The sequence below is a fragment of the Psammomys obesus genome, unplaced genomic scaffold, assembly GCF_907164565.1.
Source record: "Psammomys obesus unplaced genomic scaffold, mPsaObe1.curated_primary_1811, whole genome shotgun sequence".
Classification (NCBI taxonomy): domain Eukaryota; kingdom Metazoa; phylum Chordata; class Mammalia; order Rodentia; family Muridae; genus Psammomys; species Psammomys obesus.
This window is the reverse complement of record NW_026590905.1, coordinates 70,818-88,312: the sequence shown is the minus strand read 5'-3', so window position 1 is coordinate 88,312 and position 17,495 is coordinate 70,818. Positions and strand designations below refer to the sequence as shown.

At 39.6% G+C, this 17,495-nt stretch overlaps 1 protein-coding gene across 2 annotated transcripts; it reads right to left on the bottom strand.

Annotated features, from left to right (window-relative positions):
• Nucleotides 1-1,556: 1,556 nt before the first annotated feature.
• On the bottom strand, nt 1,557-17,183 carry LOC129678580 (C-type lectin domain family 6 member A). Of its 2 annotated transcripts, XM_055609451.1 has the most exons (6): nt 17,133-17,183; nt 16,552-16,641; nt 13,509-13,610; nt 10,453-10,604; nt 6,136-6,251; nt 1,557-1,701 (listed from the first exon to the last, which is right to left on the bottom strand). In XM_055609451.1, exons 1-6 carry the CDS (start codon nt 17,155-17,157, stop codon nt 1,557-1,559), a joined length of 630 nt encoding a protein of 209 aa, XP_055465426.1. In that variant the 5' UTR covers nt 17,158-17,183. The 2 variants fall into 2 exon arrangements, with proteins under 2 accessions (XP_055465426.1, XP_055465427.1); XM_055609452.1 differs by lacking the exon at nt 16,552-16,641 and having other exon boundaries at nt 17,133-17,157.
• Between the last annotated feature and the right edge of the window lie 312 nt (nt 17,184-17,495).

Below are 17,495 nucleotides of genomic sequence, written 5' to 3'. Positions count from 1 at the left end.
CTGGCTGGGCCAGTCATTCGTTTTCCTTTCCCTCAATCTCTGGTCCATCATTATGCCTACACATCTTGTAGGTAAGGTAAATTTGGGGTCTAAAGTTTTGTGGGTGGGTTGGCGTCCCCCTCCCTTTCCCTCTACTGGAACTCCTACCTGGCTAGGCGGTGACCACTTCATTCTCCATGTCCCCCGCTACTAGGAGTCTCAGCTAGAGTCACCCCCATATCCTCCCAGGAGGCTCTTCTGTTGCAGGTCTCTGGGTTGTCCCACAGGGACCACACCCCCTCAATTTCCCTTCTCTCTCCCAGCTCTCTTGACCCCTCCCCTGATCTCTCCATACCCACCTTCGTTCCCTTCCACATACCCTGTGTCATCCTGTTACCCCTCTTCATCTACTTCTGATGTCTATTCTATTTTCTGTTCTGAGTGGGAGTCAAGCATGCTCCCTTGGGCCCTCCTTGTTACTTAGCTTCTTTGGGTCCATTGTTATAACAAAGAACTTTTAATTCTATTCCTTCCAGTTATACCTGTTTTGTTTCTAAAAAGGGAAGTTGGGGTAATCAGATTTCAAGAAGGTTCCCACACACTCTCACTTTCCATTTTTTACACTTTGGGGTATTATCTTCTTCAGTTGTGTGAAGCAGAAGTTGGGTATAAATCCTGAAGCTGCCTCATGAAAAACTGCAGCTTTAGGTTTTTGCTTACTTTCTCAAGTGGAAGGTGGCCCCCTGTGTTCTGAGCACACACAGGTTACACTGTGGAGTTTTCCGTATGTGAGGAGCTGACTGGCCATAATCAGCACCGAGGCACCAGCTGTGAGAGTAAGCCATCCAGGAATCAGATTTGAGCTTTTGTCAGATCCCTGGATGATTGTGGTTTTAGCCGTAGCCACAACATTTACCATGAGAGTTTTCTATAGCATTTTGTGAATAAAGTGGTTTTAAAAGAACACTGTATTTTAAGTCTTCTAAAAGCTTAAATGGCATGATCTGGAAAGAGATTGTGGAAGTATGAAGAAAAGAGGAAAACCTATGAATGATGAATGAAAGAACAGAACAAAGAGGGTATCCTTGTCTGCTCCTCCTTTGCTATGAAATAAAATACTGCAACTTGGAGGAACCGTTTATTTCGTATTATACTTTCAACTAATAGCAGTTCGTCATAGAAAGAAGACAGGGGCAAGAACCTGGGGCAGGAACCCGAGGGCAGAGGTGGAGGCATGATGCCTTCCGGCTTCTTCTCCATGGCTTTCACAGCTTGCTTTCTTACATAACCCATGACCACCTGCCCAGGTGTCGTAATAATTACGACAATCATTAATCAAGAAAATGCCCCACAGACTTGTGACAAGCCAATCTGGTGGAGGCAATTCCTTAGCTGGGGATCCTCCTTCCCAGGTGGCTCTAGTTTGTGCCAAGCTGACAAAACTCAGGCCATCACAGAGAGAAAAGACACGTTCTGTTGTCAGGGAAAAGGAGCATCTAGAGAGAGAATGGCTACAGTCACACGCACATGCCAGGAAGACATGGTTTCTTGGTGGGCATAAATGAATAAAATGCCACTCATAGGTAAACCTTCTTCATTTCACATATTGAACGCCGTTTAGTATCACACAAAACATCGTTCCAGGCCCATTTCGCAGGATTCCAGAAAACTATCGAAGCACATCGCTCTGCAGGAGAATTGGGCTCATTTGGGTGCCAGAACCTACAGGAAACAAAAGTCACAAATAACTCCTCTGTGAGTGCATGGCAGTTGCTTGAAAAGTGGAATTTAATGTTGAATGGTATATCTGGATCTTGGGGTAGCGCTATTCCCAATTTTCTGAGAAAGTGTCAGATTGATTTCCAAAGTGGTTGGACAAGATTGCACTCCCACCAGCAACAGAGGAGAGTTCTACTTTCTCCACATCCTCCTCAGAATGTGCTGTCACGTGAGGTTTTTTTATCGTAGCCATTCTGATGGGTGTAAGATGGGATCCTAAGACCCAGATATACCACTCCTGGGCATATCCCCAAAAGACGCTCCACTATACAACTATATCAACCATGTTCATAGCAGTTTTATTTGTAATAGGCAGAATCTGGAAACAACCTAGATGTTCCTCAACCAAAAAATTGATAAAGAAATTGTGAGACAGCTACACAATGGAATACTACGCAGCTATTAAAAACAAGAAAACTGTGATATTTGCAGACAAATGGATGGAACTAGAAAAGATCATCCTGAGTGAGGTAACCCAGAAGCAGAAAGACATGTATGGTATATACTCACTTATAAGCAGACATTAGCCACAGAATACAAGATAAACACACTACAATCCATAGACCTGAAGAAGCTAAGTAACAAGGAGGACCCTAAGAAGGATGCTTAATTCTCATTCAGAAGGCCAGGTAGAATAAACACCAGATGTGGTTGAAGAGAGGGAACAGGACAGGAGTTGTCCATAGATGTCCTCTGAAAGACTCCATCCAGCAGGGGATTGAAGCAGATGCTCAGACTCACAGCCAGACTTTGGGCAGAGTGCAGGGAGTCTTATGAAAGAGTGAGGAGATAGAAGGACCCAGAAGAAACAAACGCTCCCCAAGGAGATCAACAAAGCCAACACATCTGGGCCTGGGTGGAGGGGAGCTGCAGAAATTGATGCACCAACCAAGGACCATGCATGGAGAGGAACCAAACCTCCTGCTCAGATGTACCATGGCAGCTCAGTCGCCATGTGCGTTCCCTAGTAAGGGGAGCCAGAGTTATCTCTGACATGGACTCAGTTGCCAGATCTTAGATCATTTCCCCTTGGAGAGGATGCCTTGCCAGGCCACAGAAGAAGAGGGTGATAGGTTAGGGTCAGATAGTAGGGGAAGAGGATTCCCCCTTTCTGTGTGCATAGGGGAAGGGGGAGAACAAGAGGAGAGGAGGGAGGGAGCCACAATCAAGATATAAAGTGAATAAATTATAACAAATTAAAAAACAACAAAAAATAAGACTGAATGAGAGAACATTCCAGCATTTTCTCTGCTTTCTCCCACAACCCATTTCTAAAATGCCAACTACAGGCAGCGTTGCATTTTTTTTTTTCTGGTGTGGTATACTTTGATCTTTTCCTAAAATCATATATTTACTTTCTTATTTTTACAACTCCTTGACCATGATGTAAATATTTTCTTTTTGGCATTTATAGAGGTTGCCTCTTTATGTCAGCTTCCTAATCATGAATGTGAATTATCCCTCTCATATGAAGACTACAGAAGGGGATATAGGTTGGGGGTAGGAAAAACCAAATTCTAGGAGTATTTGGTAGGGTAAACACAAAACCAAGTGGTCTAAAAAAATGTGCAACAATAAAATGACTCCTAATGGTATTCTGCGTACACATAGGTCAGTGTTTTATTCAGCCATCATCAGAGAGGCTCCTCCTGCAGCAGATAGGAAGACCCACAGCAAAACATTACACACAGAGAGATAGACCTTGTATCATACAGCTCTAACTAAACAAGACATGGCCATCAAATTCCTCACCTCAGAGCTCAGGGAACCCTGTGTGGAAGAGAAGGCCGAAGGGATGAGGGAGACAGAGGGGACAAAGAACACTAGGAGAACAAGGCTCTCTGAATCAACATGAGCAAGGCTTGTATGAACTCAGAGAGACTGAAGCTGCATTCACAGGGTCTACACTGGTGTCCTTTTAGTTTAGTACTTTTAGTTTTTAGTTTAGTACTTTTATAAAATTTAGTTATGAATGTGTAGATGAGTAGGTTTCTGATTCTTGTGCCCTCTCTTGGGGCTCTTTTATTTTTCTGTTGGTTTGTCTTACCCAACTTCTATGTGATGGTTTTTGTTTTACCTTATTTTATTTTGTTATGTTTTGTTGTTATCACCTAAAAACCTGTTCTTTTCCAATGAGCGCAAAAAAAGGGAGTAGATATGAATAGAAGAGGCTGTGTGGAAGAACTGGTAGAAGTAGGGAAAACTACTCCTCAGATTATATTATTTAAGAAAAAAATCTATGTTTAATAAAAGGGGAAACAGACATAAAATAAATAAAATACTTGTTTAAGTTCTTATTCATTTTGACCCTGATTAAGAAATTCAATGTCTTTTGACATTATGTATAAAAATTCATATATAATAATGAAAATCATAATAAAATAGAAACAAAATTAATAATAGTTTCAAAGTAAGTCACGAGATTATATGAGGATAAAACAAGGCAATATATCAATAAATTCACTTAAGATAACAAAAAGTATTATTATGTGATTATTCTGATATATTTGTCACAATTCTGATTTAGTCATTTTAAATTCTGAGATTATTAAATTAATTTAGTCTGTACTTGTGTTTAAAGGCAGAAAAAATATAATGGCTGAGAACACCATCTTTAGAGTCAGGTAGATACTGGGTTCATTTAGTTTTTCATCTTATTGGTCTATTACTCATGAGGAAGTCATTATCCAATATTTTATATGTAAAGTGAGTTCTAAAAGAGAAAGTTTTGTGAAACTTTAGATTATGCATGTATTCAGTGAGAACTTAATCTCATGTAATAATTAAAAATAATAGTCACTCCATTTTTTAATTGGATTACTTGATTTGTTGCTGTTTAACTTCTTGAGTTCTTTATACATACTGGAAATTAGTCCTCTGTCAGATATAGGGTTGCAGAGCTAAACAGAGACTTCTCAATAGAGGAATATCGAATGGCAGAGAAACACTTAAAGAAATGTTCAAAGTCATTAGTCATAAGGGAAATGCAAATCAAAATGGCCCTAAGATTTCACCTTACACCCATCAGAATGGCTAAAATAAAAACTCAAGTGATAACACATGCTGGAGAAGTTGTGGAGAAAGGGGAACCCTCTTCCACTGCTGGTGGGAATGTAAACTGGTACAACCACTCTGGAAAGTAATCTGGCGCTTTCTCAGACAACTACGAATAGCGCTTCCTCAAAATCCAGCTATACCACTCCTAGGCATATACCCAAAAGAGGCTCAAGTACACAATAAGGACATTAGCTCAACCATGTCTGTAGCAGCTTTATTTGTAATAGCCAGAAACTGGAAACAGCCCAGATGCCCCTCAGTGGAGGAATGGATACAGAAGGTGTGGTACATATACACAATGGAATATTACTCAGCAATAAAAAAACAAAGAAATCATGAAATTTGCAGGTAAATGGTAGGATCTGGAAAAGATCATCCTGAGTGAGCTATCCTAGAAGCAGAAAGATGCAGACGGTATATACTCACTCATATAGACATATAATATAGGATAAACCTACTAAAATCTGTACACCTAAATCTAATCTACAAACTAATCTACACCTACAAACTAATCTAGAGGGAGGACTCTTGCTAAAATGCTCAATCCCTATCAGAAAGGTAAACAGATGGACATCAGAAGAAGGAGAAAAGAAGGAACAAGTTAGGAGCCTGACACAGATGACCTCTGAAAAGCTCTGCCCTGCAGACTATCAATGCAGATGCTGAGACTTATGGGCAACCTTTGGGCAGAGTGCAGGGAATCTTAGGAAAGAAGTGGGAAACAGTAAGATCTGGAGAGGACAGGAACTCCACAAGGAGAGCAACAGAACCAAAAAATCTGAGCATAGGGGTCTTTCCTGAGACTGATACTCCAACCAAGGACTATGCATGGAGATAACCTAAGACCCCTGCACAGATGTAGCCCATGGCAGTTCAGTATCCAAGTGGGTTCCATTATAATAGGAACAGGGACTATCTCTGACATGAACTGATTGGCCTGCTCTTTAATTACCTTCCCCCTCCCCTGAGGGGGAAGCAGCATTATCAGGCCACAGAAGAAGACAATGCAGCCACTCCTGATGAGACCTAACTGACTAGGATCAGAAAGAAAGAAAAGAAGACCACCCCTATCAGTGGACTTGGGGAGAGGCATGCATGCAGAGGGGGTAAGAAGGAAGGGAGTGGGATGGGAGGAGGGAAGGAACCACGGGGGGATACAAAGTGAATAAAGTGTAATTAATAAAGAATTAAAAAAGAAGAGCCAAATAAATAAATAAATAGAGTTAAACAAAAAAAAAAAAATAGTCACATCTAGCAAAATTTCCCTAACTTTTCAATGTAAATAATCCCAATGTTTCATTAATCTAGGATTGCACTTACCTGACCGTTTGACTGAAAGGAGTATTATCAGTCCATTGCCATTTGCCATTACCTTGTGGATCAGAAAGCCCCAGAAAGTAAGAAAGTGACTCATTCAGCTGTTGGGTAATGAAAGTCTGTAGGAATAAAAGGGAGTTAACAACTTGGAATTTTCATGTTAACAAAGTGAGCATTCTTTACAGACTTCACAGCCATATGGAATAGAAGAAAACACAAGTGAAAGGAATGGTCATTTGAACCAATAGCACAGGAACCAAAAATATCAACATTTCTTGCAAAGCCAGAAGACCCTAACCCATGAACCTTCATTATTCATTTCCACCAATTAAAAGAATCATCTCTAATTCCATTAGGTTGTTTTTTTCTACTTTTAATCTCTTCTAAAATGTTAAGTGTTTAAATGTTAATATATTGGATTCTATGTCTTTACCTGACAGAGCCAAGGATGCCCAGATTAAAACACCATTTCTGAGTATATCTGTAACATGTTCTCAGATATAACTGGCTACAGGATCTGGGATCTCAGTAAAATAACTTGCCCTTATTCATGTGGGTAGACATCATCCAAACATTTGAGGGCCTGACTAGAACAGAGTCAAAGGAAAGAGGAGTTCATCTTATTTTGCTTCCTGCCTATCTGCCTTCTGATGCCTCTGGTTCTCAGGATTTTGGACTCTGTCTGGAGATACACCAGTGGTTTTCAACAAGGTTGCAGGATATGAAATCGACATACAAAAATCAACACCATTTCTTCACAGTAAAAAAAAAAATCTGAAAAGCAAGTAAGAGGACAGCTCTTTACAATAGAATCAAAAAGAATAAACTATGTAAGGATAAGCTTAACCCAGGGGACAGCCAACTCAGGAAGCAAAACAATGTATTCTGAAATCTGAAGTCATTGATTAAGAAAATCAGAAATCATGCTAGTAAGTAGAGAGACATTCCATTTTCCTGAAGAGTGCATAAGTCAACTCATATGAAGAGTGGGTAAATCAACTCATATGTATACCCACGTGGTCTCTGATCAAGTGCCAAGATCACATGATGAAAAAAGGACAAACTTTTTAAAATGAGTTGGGAATGAATGTTGTGGGAGAAGAATGAGGTTAGTCCCTTCCCTTATACTTCATGCAAAAGTTAATTCAAAGTGCTTAAAAGACTTAAATGAATGGTACAAAATTGTAAACTCTTGAAAGAAAACCTAAGGTAAAAGCATCATTGCATTGGAACTAGCAATGCATTCTGGGATGTGATACCAAAAGAACAGGCAACAAAATAAAAATAGACAAAGTAATATACCAAACTAAACTAAAAAGCTTTTGATAAGCAAAAAATAAAACAAAACACAACAACAACAACAAAAACAGCAAATAAAAAAAGCAACCAATTGTATTAAAGAAGATTTTTGAAAGCCATATATCTGATAAGGGACTAATATCCAAGATATATTTAAAAATACCTATAACCAACAAGAGCCAAAGAAATAACACAATTAAAAAGTGTGGGGAATGCTGTGATTAATACAAAAATAAAAAAATAAATAAAATTAAAAAAAGTGTGGGGAATGGTAATGTTGAGCTGACATTTTTTTCCAAGGAAAATCTACAAATGGCCAACAGGAATGTTAAAAGATGTTCTACACAGGGAATCGGGGTCAGGAAAGGGTTGGAATGCAGCAAACACAGTGAACTCACATGAGAAGTTATCTGATTAAAAGCGTTCGGCATCATTATTCATCAGGGAAATGCAAATTAGAACTTGTTTTGGTTTCAGAATCACCCCAGTCAGAGTAGCAGTCACAAGAAAACAAATGACAACAAACACTGACAAGGAGACGGGGAAAGAGAAATACTTGTTCTTGTTGGTGGCAGTATAAGCTGGTGCAACCACCACAGAAATGAGTGTGGGGTTTTCTCAAGACATGGAAACCAGAAATTCCACGTGGGAATTGTCACCATATCACTCCTGGGCACACACCCAAAGGACTCTGCTACAGAGAGGTGTTTACTCATCCGTGTTCATTGCTGCTCTACGCACAGTAGCTAGGAAATGGGATCAGTCTAGATGTCCGCCAACTGAAAATGAAAGATGAAAATGGGAGACAGGTACACCATGGAGTTGTAAAGAAAATGAAATTGTGAATTGTGCAGATAAATTAACAGCGTGGGAAAAATTACTAGTTAGTCTCGGCCCAAGAAGGGATAGTAGAACCGAGATGCTATGAAAATAGATGGAGTGAATACTGGGAATGTAAAGGATCGGGCCGGAGTGTGGTGGGTGATGAGGGAACTGAATGGATGGGGGGAGGTTTTAGCCAAAACTTAGGATGTGTGAAAAAGTCAGTGTGAAAACCTACTGTTTTGTAAGCCAATTAAAAATACAATTTTAAAAATGGAGTTTGCCTTGTTTTGATTTGCATTTCCCTGATGACTAAGGATGTTGAACATTTCTTTAAGTGTTTCTCTGCCATTCAATGTTCCTCTATTGAGAATTCTCTGTTTAGCCCTGTACCCCATTTTTAAATTGGGCTACTTGATTTGTTGCTGTTTAACTTCTTAACTTCTTTATATATTCTGGATATTAGCCCTCTGTCAGATATAGGGTTGGTGAAGCGCCTTTCCCAACCTGTAAACTGTAATTAATAAAAATGAAATTAAAATTAAAAAATGGAGTATGGGAGAGATGGCTCAGAGGTTAAATGCACTGGCTGCTCTTTCAGAGGTTCTGAGTTCAATTCCCAGGAACCACATAGTGTCTCATAACCATGACTATCATTAGATCTGGTGTCCTCTTCAGGTGTACGTTGGATATATACATTGCATATATAATATACATTGTATATATAATAAATAAGTAAATCTGAAAAAATGGAGTTTGAAGGGAGTTATCCTCCATGGATATAGCTGCTCAAGAAGTTATTAACCAATGTGAATTAAATAAAGTGATCATTAAAATCCCAGTGTTTGGTCTGAGATAGCTCTTTATAAGATATTGTTCAGAAAGGCTACAGAGCCTTCAGAAAAGCTTCCATTTACAGCAGGTGACAGTTCACGTAGAGATTCATAACAAGTCAATGCTCTTCAATGGGACATCTACACCACCCCAACCTCAGTGGGTATCACAGAGGGAAAGGGATGCCGTTGAAATGCACAACAGCAATGGTTACCTGTGAAAGACATGCTCAAGACTGGAACCACCAACATTCCATCATGGATGTGAGAGGGGCTGGCAAGATCGTATCCCTCCCTGAGGAGCTAGGGGCAGCGAGCAGTTGGCAGTAGAAAGGGAGTAATATTTCTCAGAGGTTTTGCTGCTGGGGCATTGACCTCACTCAAGCAAGTAGATGCTCACCCATGTTCATGGGGTTATTGAAATATGAGTGTCATACACACACACACACACACACACACACACACACACACACAAAGTAGAAAGGGAGATTTGGAAAGAAGAGGGAATTCAGAGGGAATTCAGAGGATAAGAGAAAATGATGCAGGAAACTTTGATCAAAGAAGATTCTAGAAGAATGAAATTATGAAGTGCTGTTTTGTTGTTTTGTGGTTTGTTTGTTTGTTTGTTTTGTTTTTTTTTTTTTTGAGACAGGGTTTCTCTGTGTAGCCTTGGCCATCCTGGACTTGCTTTGTAGACCAGGTTGGCTTTGAACTCACAGAGATCCACCTGATTCTGCCTTCTTGAGTGGTGAAATACCTTTTTAAAAAGTAGGATTAAAGAAGATATTTACACAACTAGAGTCATTGCACTATTCATAATAGCCATAGAATGGAAGCAATCTGCATGAAAACCACTCACTGAATGGAAAGACGGTGGTATTTTGAGTGTTTTCTCACACATACATACATGCATGTGTTGGGTTTGAGCATTAATTTCATTATAGTACTCGGTTTACAATGTATACCTATAGCAAACAATCACATTATACACTGGAAATATCTACTTTTTTCTGTCAGTTACACCTTAAGATGCTAAAATATCATATAAAACAATATACATATACATATAATGGAATAATCCAACTTAAAATTGGAAAAAGTCACATATTACAACATGGATGAACCTTGAGGGTATCATGCCAAATGAAATCAGCCAGACAAAAATACACACATGCACACACACATACACACACACATAAATAATAATAATAATACATGATTCCACTTACATGAAGACTCTAAAGTAATCAAACTCATAAAAACCATGAAGTAAAGGCGTGATTGCCAGAGCCTTTATGGATTAGGAAGTGGACAGTCTGTTCAAGGAGCAGAGAAAAGGGCTTAATGAACAATGAAAAAGAGCTACCTGCTCAGCTTCAGTATTGATCACCACCAAATGAGCCCCCCTCTCAACGCAGTTCTGCTCACTGATGCTCCAGAAGTTCTCCTTGGTGGAAATGAGGTAGCAGCTGGAACCAAATGGCTTCCAGTGATTTGGGCAGCATCCCCACATTTTTTCTGTGATGCGAGATGAGGCAAATAAGGTAAAGGAGGCATGTTCTACCCTACTCCGGGCCCTTTCTCAATATAACCACAGCATGTACTGTTCTCTGAGTGTATAATTTGCAACCAGAGAGCTGATATTGAGAGCAGCGCTGACTTCATGGGTTACTTAATCACATAATATCTCTGAAGCATTTTATACAGTATTTAGCTCAGAATAACTGTGCCATAAATGTTGCTTCTTACTAATTTTTATGGAATATCAAACATTCAAGAATTATAACCATCATTTATTGATTATTAAGGATGCAGAGCATGGGCTTATGCTCTGACACAAGCATCTGAACTTCTTAACACCTTCCCTGAGTAGGAATGAAGTAAAGAAGATAAAGTATGCTTTTTAACTATTATTTAATTGTGGTCAAAATATACATTTTTTTCATCTTTATGAGCTAATTTTTTGGCTTTTATTTTAAATTAAAAATATTTTTTACACAATATATTCTAATTATGGATTCTTCTTTCCCATCTCTTCCAAGACCCTTGTCACCTCTCCACACATCCAAATCTATACCTTCTGTCTATCTTTCTTTAGAAGACAGACAAATTTTTGAAGGATATAATTTAAAATAGAAGAAAAGCACTAGAAACACACAGAGACACAGAAACAAAGCCCATAAAAAATAGAAACCATTACATACAAGCAAAAGACCAGTAAGATTTTTTTAAATACCCAAATGAAGCAATATGAGACCAAAATCACCTACAAAAATACCATTGCATTTGAAGTCTGTAAAAACATACATGGTGGAATAAAATAAAGAAAATAATTCATGACGTGGAAGTAAAAATATAACTACTAAGTAAAATCCAAAGATAAAACTGTACAATTTTATAATCACTAAGTAAAACCCAGAGATACAATTGAGGAAGTAAAACAAGACCTAAGAGACAAGACTCAACAACAGAGTACAAGACATGGAAGAGAGAATCTCAGTCATTGAAGACAAGATAGAAGAAATGGATACCCCAGCCAAAAAAAAAATATCAATCTAAAAACATCCAGGAAATCTGAGATCCTATAAAAGACCGTATCTATAAAAATTGAGGAAGGAAAAAGAAACAGATCAAATGCACAGGAAATATTTTCAGCAAATTACAGAAGAAAATTTCTCCAACCTAAAGAAAGAGATGACTAGAGCGTAGTCTGTACGTACGTAGTTCTGTACGTAGACAAGAAGCGTACAGAACACCAAATAGAATGGACCAGAAAAGATAGTCCCACAACACACCATAATCAAAATAGTATACATACAGAACACAGAAAAATATGAAAAGCTGCAAGGGGAAAAGCCCAAGTGACATATAAAAGAAGACCACATTAGAATAACAGCTGAATTTTCATTGAAGACTGAAAAAGAGAAAAGGGACTGAATGGATGTTCTACATACTCTAAGAGACCATAGGTGCCAGCCCAGACTACTACACCCAGCTAATTATTTTTCTTTGAAGCAGAATCTCACTGCATAGCTTTAAAACTCTCTAGGTAGACCAGGCTGAATTCAGACCTGAAGAAAATTTTCTGCCTCAACCTCCCAAGTGCTGGAATTAGAGAATTTAATGCATCACCATGAATGATAAAATAAAAACTTTTTTTTTACTGAAAGTTTTTTATTGTATTAATTCAAGAGTATTGTCAAAATGTCCACTATTTTTATTTTCTCGTATGGTATTGTATAAAATAATTTCATCACATAAACTTATCTACAAATAGAATTAACTTTGCCAAACAGCATGCTTGGCCGTAATTTTAAGCTGGATACACTTAGGAATTGTGTTTATGGATGGATGCAAAGTTAATTTAATTAAAATCCATTTCTGTCTCATTTCAGAGCCTCCTGAAGGCAAAGTGACCATTTTTCCTCTCCAGGAAGATACTCTTTAACACTGCAGTTGTAACCTGGTGAGGTCCTGCACATCTGTAATCCCAGCACTCAAGAGGCTGAACCAGGATGATTGGGAGTACAAGCTAGTTTAGACTTCCCAAGGAGTTGAACCCTTCTTGGGCTATATGTCAAACCCTGTCTTAAATTTGATATATGAGCTATTATTGTATAAGTGTCTCCAAAAAATAAGAGTAAGACTATCTTCTTGAAATTATGTTTCGCTGGAGGAAAAATCAGCTTCATAGTTGTTTGACCCAAAGAACTCAATGAGTTAAGAAAAGCATGCTTAGAGCGAGCTGACAACACTGTCACATTGCTAGGCAACACATCCTCACCAGTAACTAAAAGGGGAGAAGGGGGAAACCCAACATCTCCTAGATGTAGGAGGAGCTTTTGCTCTGTCTTCATTTCTCAAGAATTTCTCCACGAAAGTGGCACAGTGAGTGAATGAGTTCTTGGATTAGGACTCTGACAGATGTCTAGATGGCATTCTTTTTCATGTGTAAGTATTAAGTCCGTAAGGAAAACTACAGACAAGGGCCTAACTGTCTTTAGCATCACACAGAGGTAAGGCAGAGATGATACTCAACTTAACTCTCTGGACATGACTTTACCATTTATGCATTCTGGACAAGGGCAGGCTCAGTTTCCCCAGTAATAAAGCTGATACTTGGAATAGGGTTGGATAGTATTAATTGAGACACGTAAATGGTGAAAAGAATTTTACGCAATGAATGTAAAACTCATGAGAATCTTTATGAATGATTTCCGGAGTTTAAGTGACAGACTGTGTGTTGTGTGCTCACAGTGTTTCCCAAAAGCAAGATGCCTGGGAACTGAATTGAGTCGTTTCATAGAAATAACCAGAACCTGAACTGACGATGTAAGCTTAGAGAAAGCTTGATGGTTTCCAAGTTGAATCACCACACCCCCGTCTTTCTCCCAAGTCAAGGGAAATACTGAGAATCTTCACCTGACACCATGGTCCCTTCACTGAAGCAGCTGATACTGGAATGATATGTATGGAGTTCAAACAGTCTTCTATTGGGGTTGTCCGTCGTAACCTGGTAAGTCACTGTGAAGAAAGGAGGGAATGAGCATCATCAGAACCAGCCCTGCAGCCTCATGTCCTCTATGTGGGCCAGGCCAGAGCACTTCCTCTCCACCTCCCCCACTTCTCAGGCAAACCCACTGAAGCCCAGACTAAAGCATTGCTCCCCTGAATTCACTTACATCAGTGATTCCTACAGCTCCTCATTTGCTCCTCCCCCACTATAACATCTGTTTTATTTTTTGGGACAAACATTTCATCTTCTATATCAATTAATAACAATGCCCTGCATCAGGGATCTGCCACAGGTTCTTCGTGATTATCTGTTGACACACCAGTGTCTGGCTTCATTTGTTTGAACAACTTCTAGGCAAGAATAATGGGTATGTTACCATATCCTAACCATTCCTGGTTGCAGGTAGGAGTTCTTTAAATATCTGGGGTAGATATGATCAAGATACATTGTATTTAAGCATGAAAGTTTTAAAGGATAAACAAAAATTGTTTTTTAAGATTATCATTCAGTCATTCTGAATGAGATTTAAGCATCCTCCCATGGGTCTTCCTTGTTATTTACCTTTTTTAGGTCTGTATATGGCTATCCTATATCATATGACTGATATCTGCTTATAAGTGAGTATATACTATGCCTGTCTTTCTGTTTCTGGGTTATCTCACTCAGGATGATCTCTTCTAGTTCCATCCATTTGCCTGAAAATTCCATGATTTTTTTTTAAATAGCTGAGTAATATTCCATTGTATAGATGTACCACAATTTCTGTATCCATTCCTCAGTTGAAGGACATCTGGGTTGTTTCCAGATTCTGACTATTACAAATAAAGCTGCTGTGAACATGGCTGAGAAAATATCCTTGCTGTATAGTTGAGCATATTTTGGATATATGCCCAGGAGCAGTATAGCTTGGTCTTGGGGTAGTTTCCCAGTTTTCTGAGAAAGTGCCAGATTGATTTCCAAAGTGGTTGTACAAGTTTACATTCCCACCAGCAATGGGTGAGGATTCCCCTTTCTCCACATCCTCTCCAGTATGTTTTGTCATTTGACCTTTTTATCTTAGCCATTCTGATAGGTGTAAGATGGAATCTCAGAGTTGTTTTGATTTGCATTTCCCTGATGACTAAGGATGCTGAGCATTTCTTTAAGTGTTTCTCTGCCATTCTATATTCCTCTATTGAGAGTTCTCTGCTTAGCTCCACACCCCATTTTTGATTGGATTGTTTGGTTTGTTGGTGTCTAATTTATTGAGTTTTTTTATATATCCTGGATATATACATCTGTTGGATGTGGGGTTGCTTAAATCTCATTCAGAGTGGCAAACAGGATAGACACCAGAAGTGGCAGAAGAAAGGAAACAGGATGGGAGCCTAAGATAGAGGGTCCTCTGAAGAGATTCACCCAACAGGGTATCGAAACAGATGCTGAGACTAACGGCCAACCTTTGCTCAGAGTGCAGGGAGTCTTACAGAGGAAGAAAGGGGTGGGAATAGAGGGACATGGAGGGGACAGGAGCCCCACAAAGAGACCAACAAAACTAAAAGATCTGAGCCCAGAGGGTCCTGCAGAGACTGATGCAGCAACAAAGGACCGTGGATGGAGAAGACCTAGGCCCCCTGCTCAGTCTCCATGTGGATCTCTGAGTGAGGGGATCAGGGGCTGTCTCTATCATGAACTCAGTGGACTACTCTTTGATCACTCGCTCCTGATGTTGTGGCTTTTACAGGCCACGAGGGAAGAGAATCCAGGCAGTCCTCATGAGACTTAACAAGCTATGGACAGATGGCAATAGTGGAGAACTCGCCCTTTCAGTGGACTAGGGGAAGGGGATGGGGGGAAGAGGTTGGGAGGGTGGGGCTGGAGGGAGTTGAGAGAGGGGACTTCAATCAGGATATGTAATGAATAAATTGTGAAAAAAAATTAAATTTAAAAAATTAATAAAAAATAGTAATAATAAAAATATCATTTTGTTCATGAGTGTGCATATTAAACAATGTTAACAAAAACAGACTTTCTTCACTGTTTTAAGCAAATGTTTCTAGTTCATGTTTTGGATCTTGAACTTCTGTTTCTTCTTGACTAGTAAAGTAACTATCCTTAACTACCCTACCCCGGCCTCTTAGGCCTGGCTGTGCCAATTAGAGCAGATCCTGCTTCAGTGAGAATGATGTCTCATGGCAGACAGACTGCAGACATGAGGCACTTGGCATAAGTCACTCCCACTCCCTCCTGGACTGTGCAGTGACTACTGTGACCATCTTCACAGCAAATAGAGACGCAGACTGTAGACCGCAAAGGACATCATCAAAGCTTCTGGCACAATAGACTTCAGATATGGCTTTGTGGGCAGATGAAACAGAGCAGGAATGTTTTATCTCCTCAATCCTCATTGTAAACAATTTGCTTACTTTTTCCTCTCGTGTTGAGAAAAAAAAAAAATCCCATATGAATGGAAGAATGTAAACTGCCGACATTATAAAATCAACTGGAGTTGCACTCCTAGTAGAGAGATGCTGTGACCAGAGAATGTGATTGCTGGTGAACCCAGTGCTGGAAGGCAATGTTACAGATGATATCTACAAATAATAGCGTGTTAGCAATGCTGGGTGAAATCCCAGAGGTTAAAAGATGGAAAGAAAACAATGAGAAATAGAAGTCAACAACAACAAAAAAGAGCAGTACATGTAAGGTCTGAGCAGTTAATGGGACTCAAAAAATAGCCCCAGCTGGGTGTGGTGGCCCATGCCTTTAGTCCCAGCACTTGGGAGGTAGAGGAATGTGAATCTCTGAATTGAAGGCCAGCCTGGTCCACAGAGTTCCAGGACAGACAAGACTACACAGAGAAACACTGTCTCAAAAAGCCAAAACCAAACTGAAAAAGCATCACTTGGGAGTCTCTGCAGAACAGACAAGAAAGTGCCCAGAAGTGACATGCATCAGTGAAGAACTTACACACACAGCTCGCGATGAAACAGGCACTGAGGAGTAAAATGGAAATCACAGCAACTGACCAGAGTCTCAGTGTCCAGCAGACTCCCTTTCCTGTGAGAGAGCAAGCAGGTATACTCACCACAAGACCAAAAAGCTTAGAGCAATGACTAACCAGACAAAACGCTCGGACTAATTATAAAGGTAAAGGAGTAAAAATCTGTCAAAGCCCTAGAATAAATGACCAGGTCATCTCTGAAGCACATGCACACACACACACACACACACACACACACACACACACCTAGAAAAATTTTACCCTCAGACACCTGCAATTCCCTTGTCCTTATACTTTCTTCTTAAGAATTACATTCTTCCATTGATGCCCCATCTTATTACATTCCCTTTCAGTATTTGGCTTCTTATTTTTTTCAAGGGCTTCTGGCTCTGAGATAATCACACTTACTTCAAATTCCCATAGGTGTGCTGTCTGGCTCTCTTCTATGCCCTCAGCCTGCCCACTTCTCTGTGTCTTTACCCCAGGCAACTCCTCATCACACCACACATGTCCACTGTCTCCTCTGAGACAGGGTGGCTCACCTCACCTCGACGCTGTCTTTCCTGAACCATTATTTAGGTGTAGGTTCAGAGGGTCACAGTCTTCTTGAATCTGTCTCTCCGTGATATGAATCAGGGACCTGGCTTCCTTCAAACAGGCCAGAGCTCCAATCAACCTCTACAAGTTCCGAGTTAAACGTCCCAAGGATGGCCAATGATGTACACAGAAGACTGGTGTCCGGTGATTTAAAGACACAGGAAAGAGGAAGTTGAGAAACATGCCTAAAATTGTTCCTTAGAACTTTGACATGAATTTTCTCATTGCTTGCTTAGTTCCTAATGTGGAACTCTCTTCCCACGACAAAAGAAATTTATCTATAAGCTTTAGATAAATTAGGTTTTCCTTACAA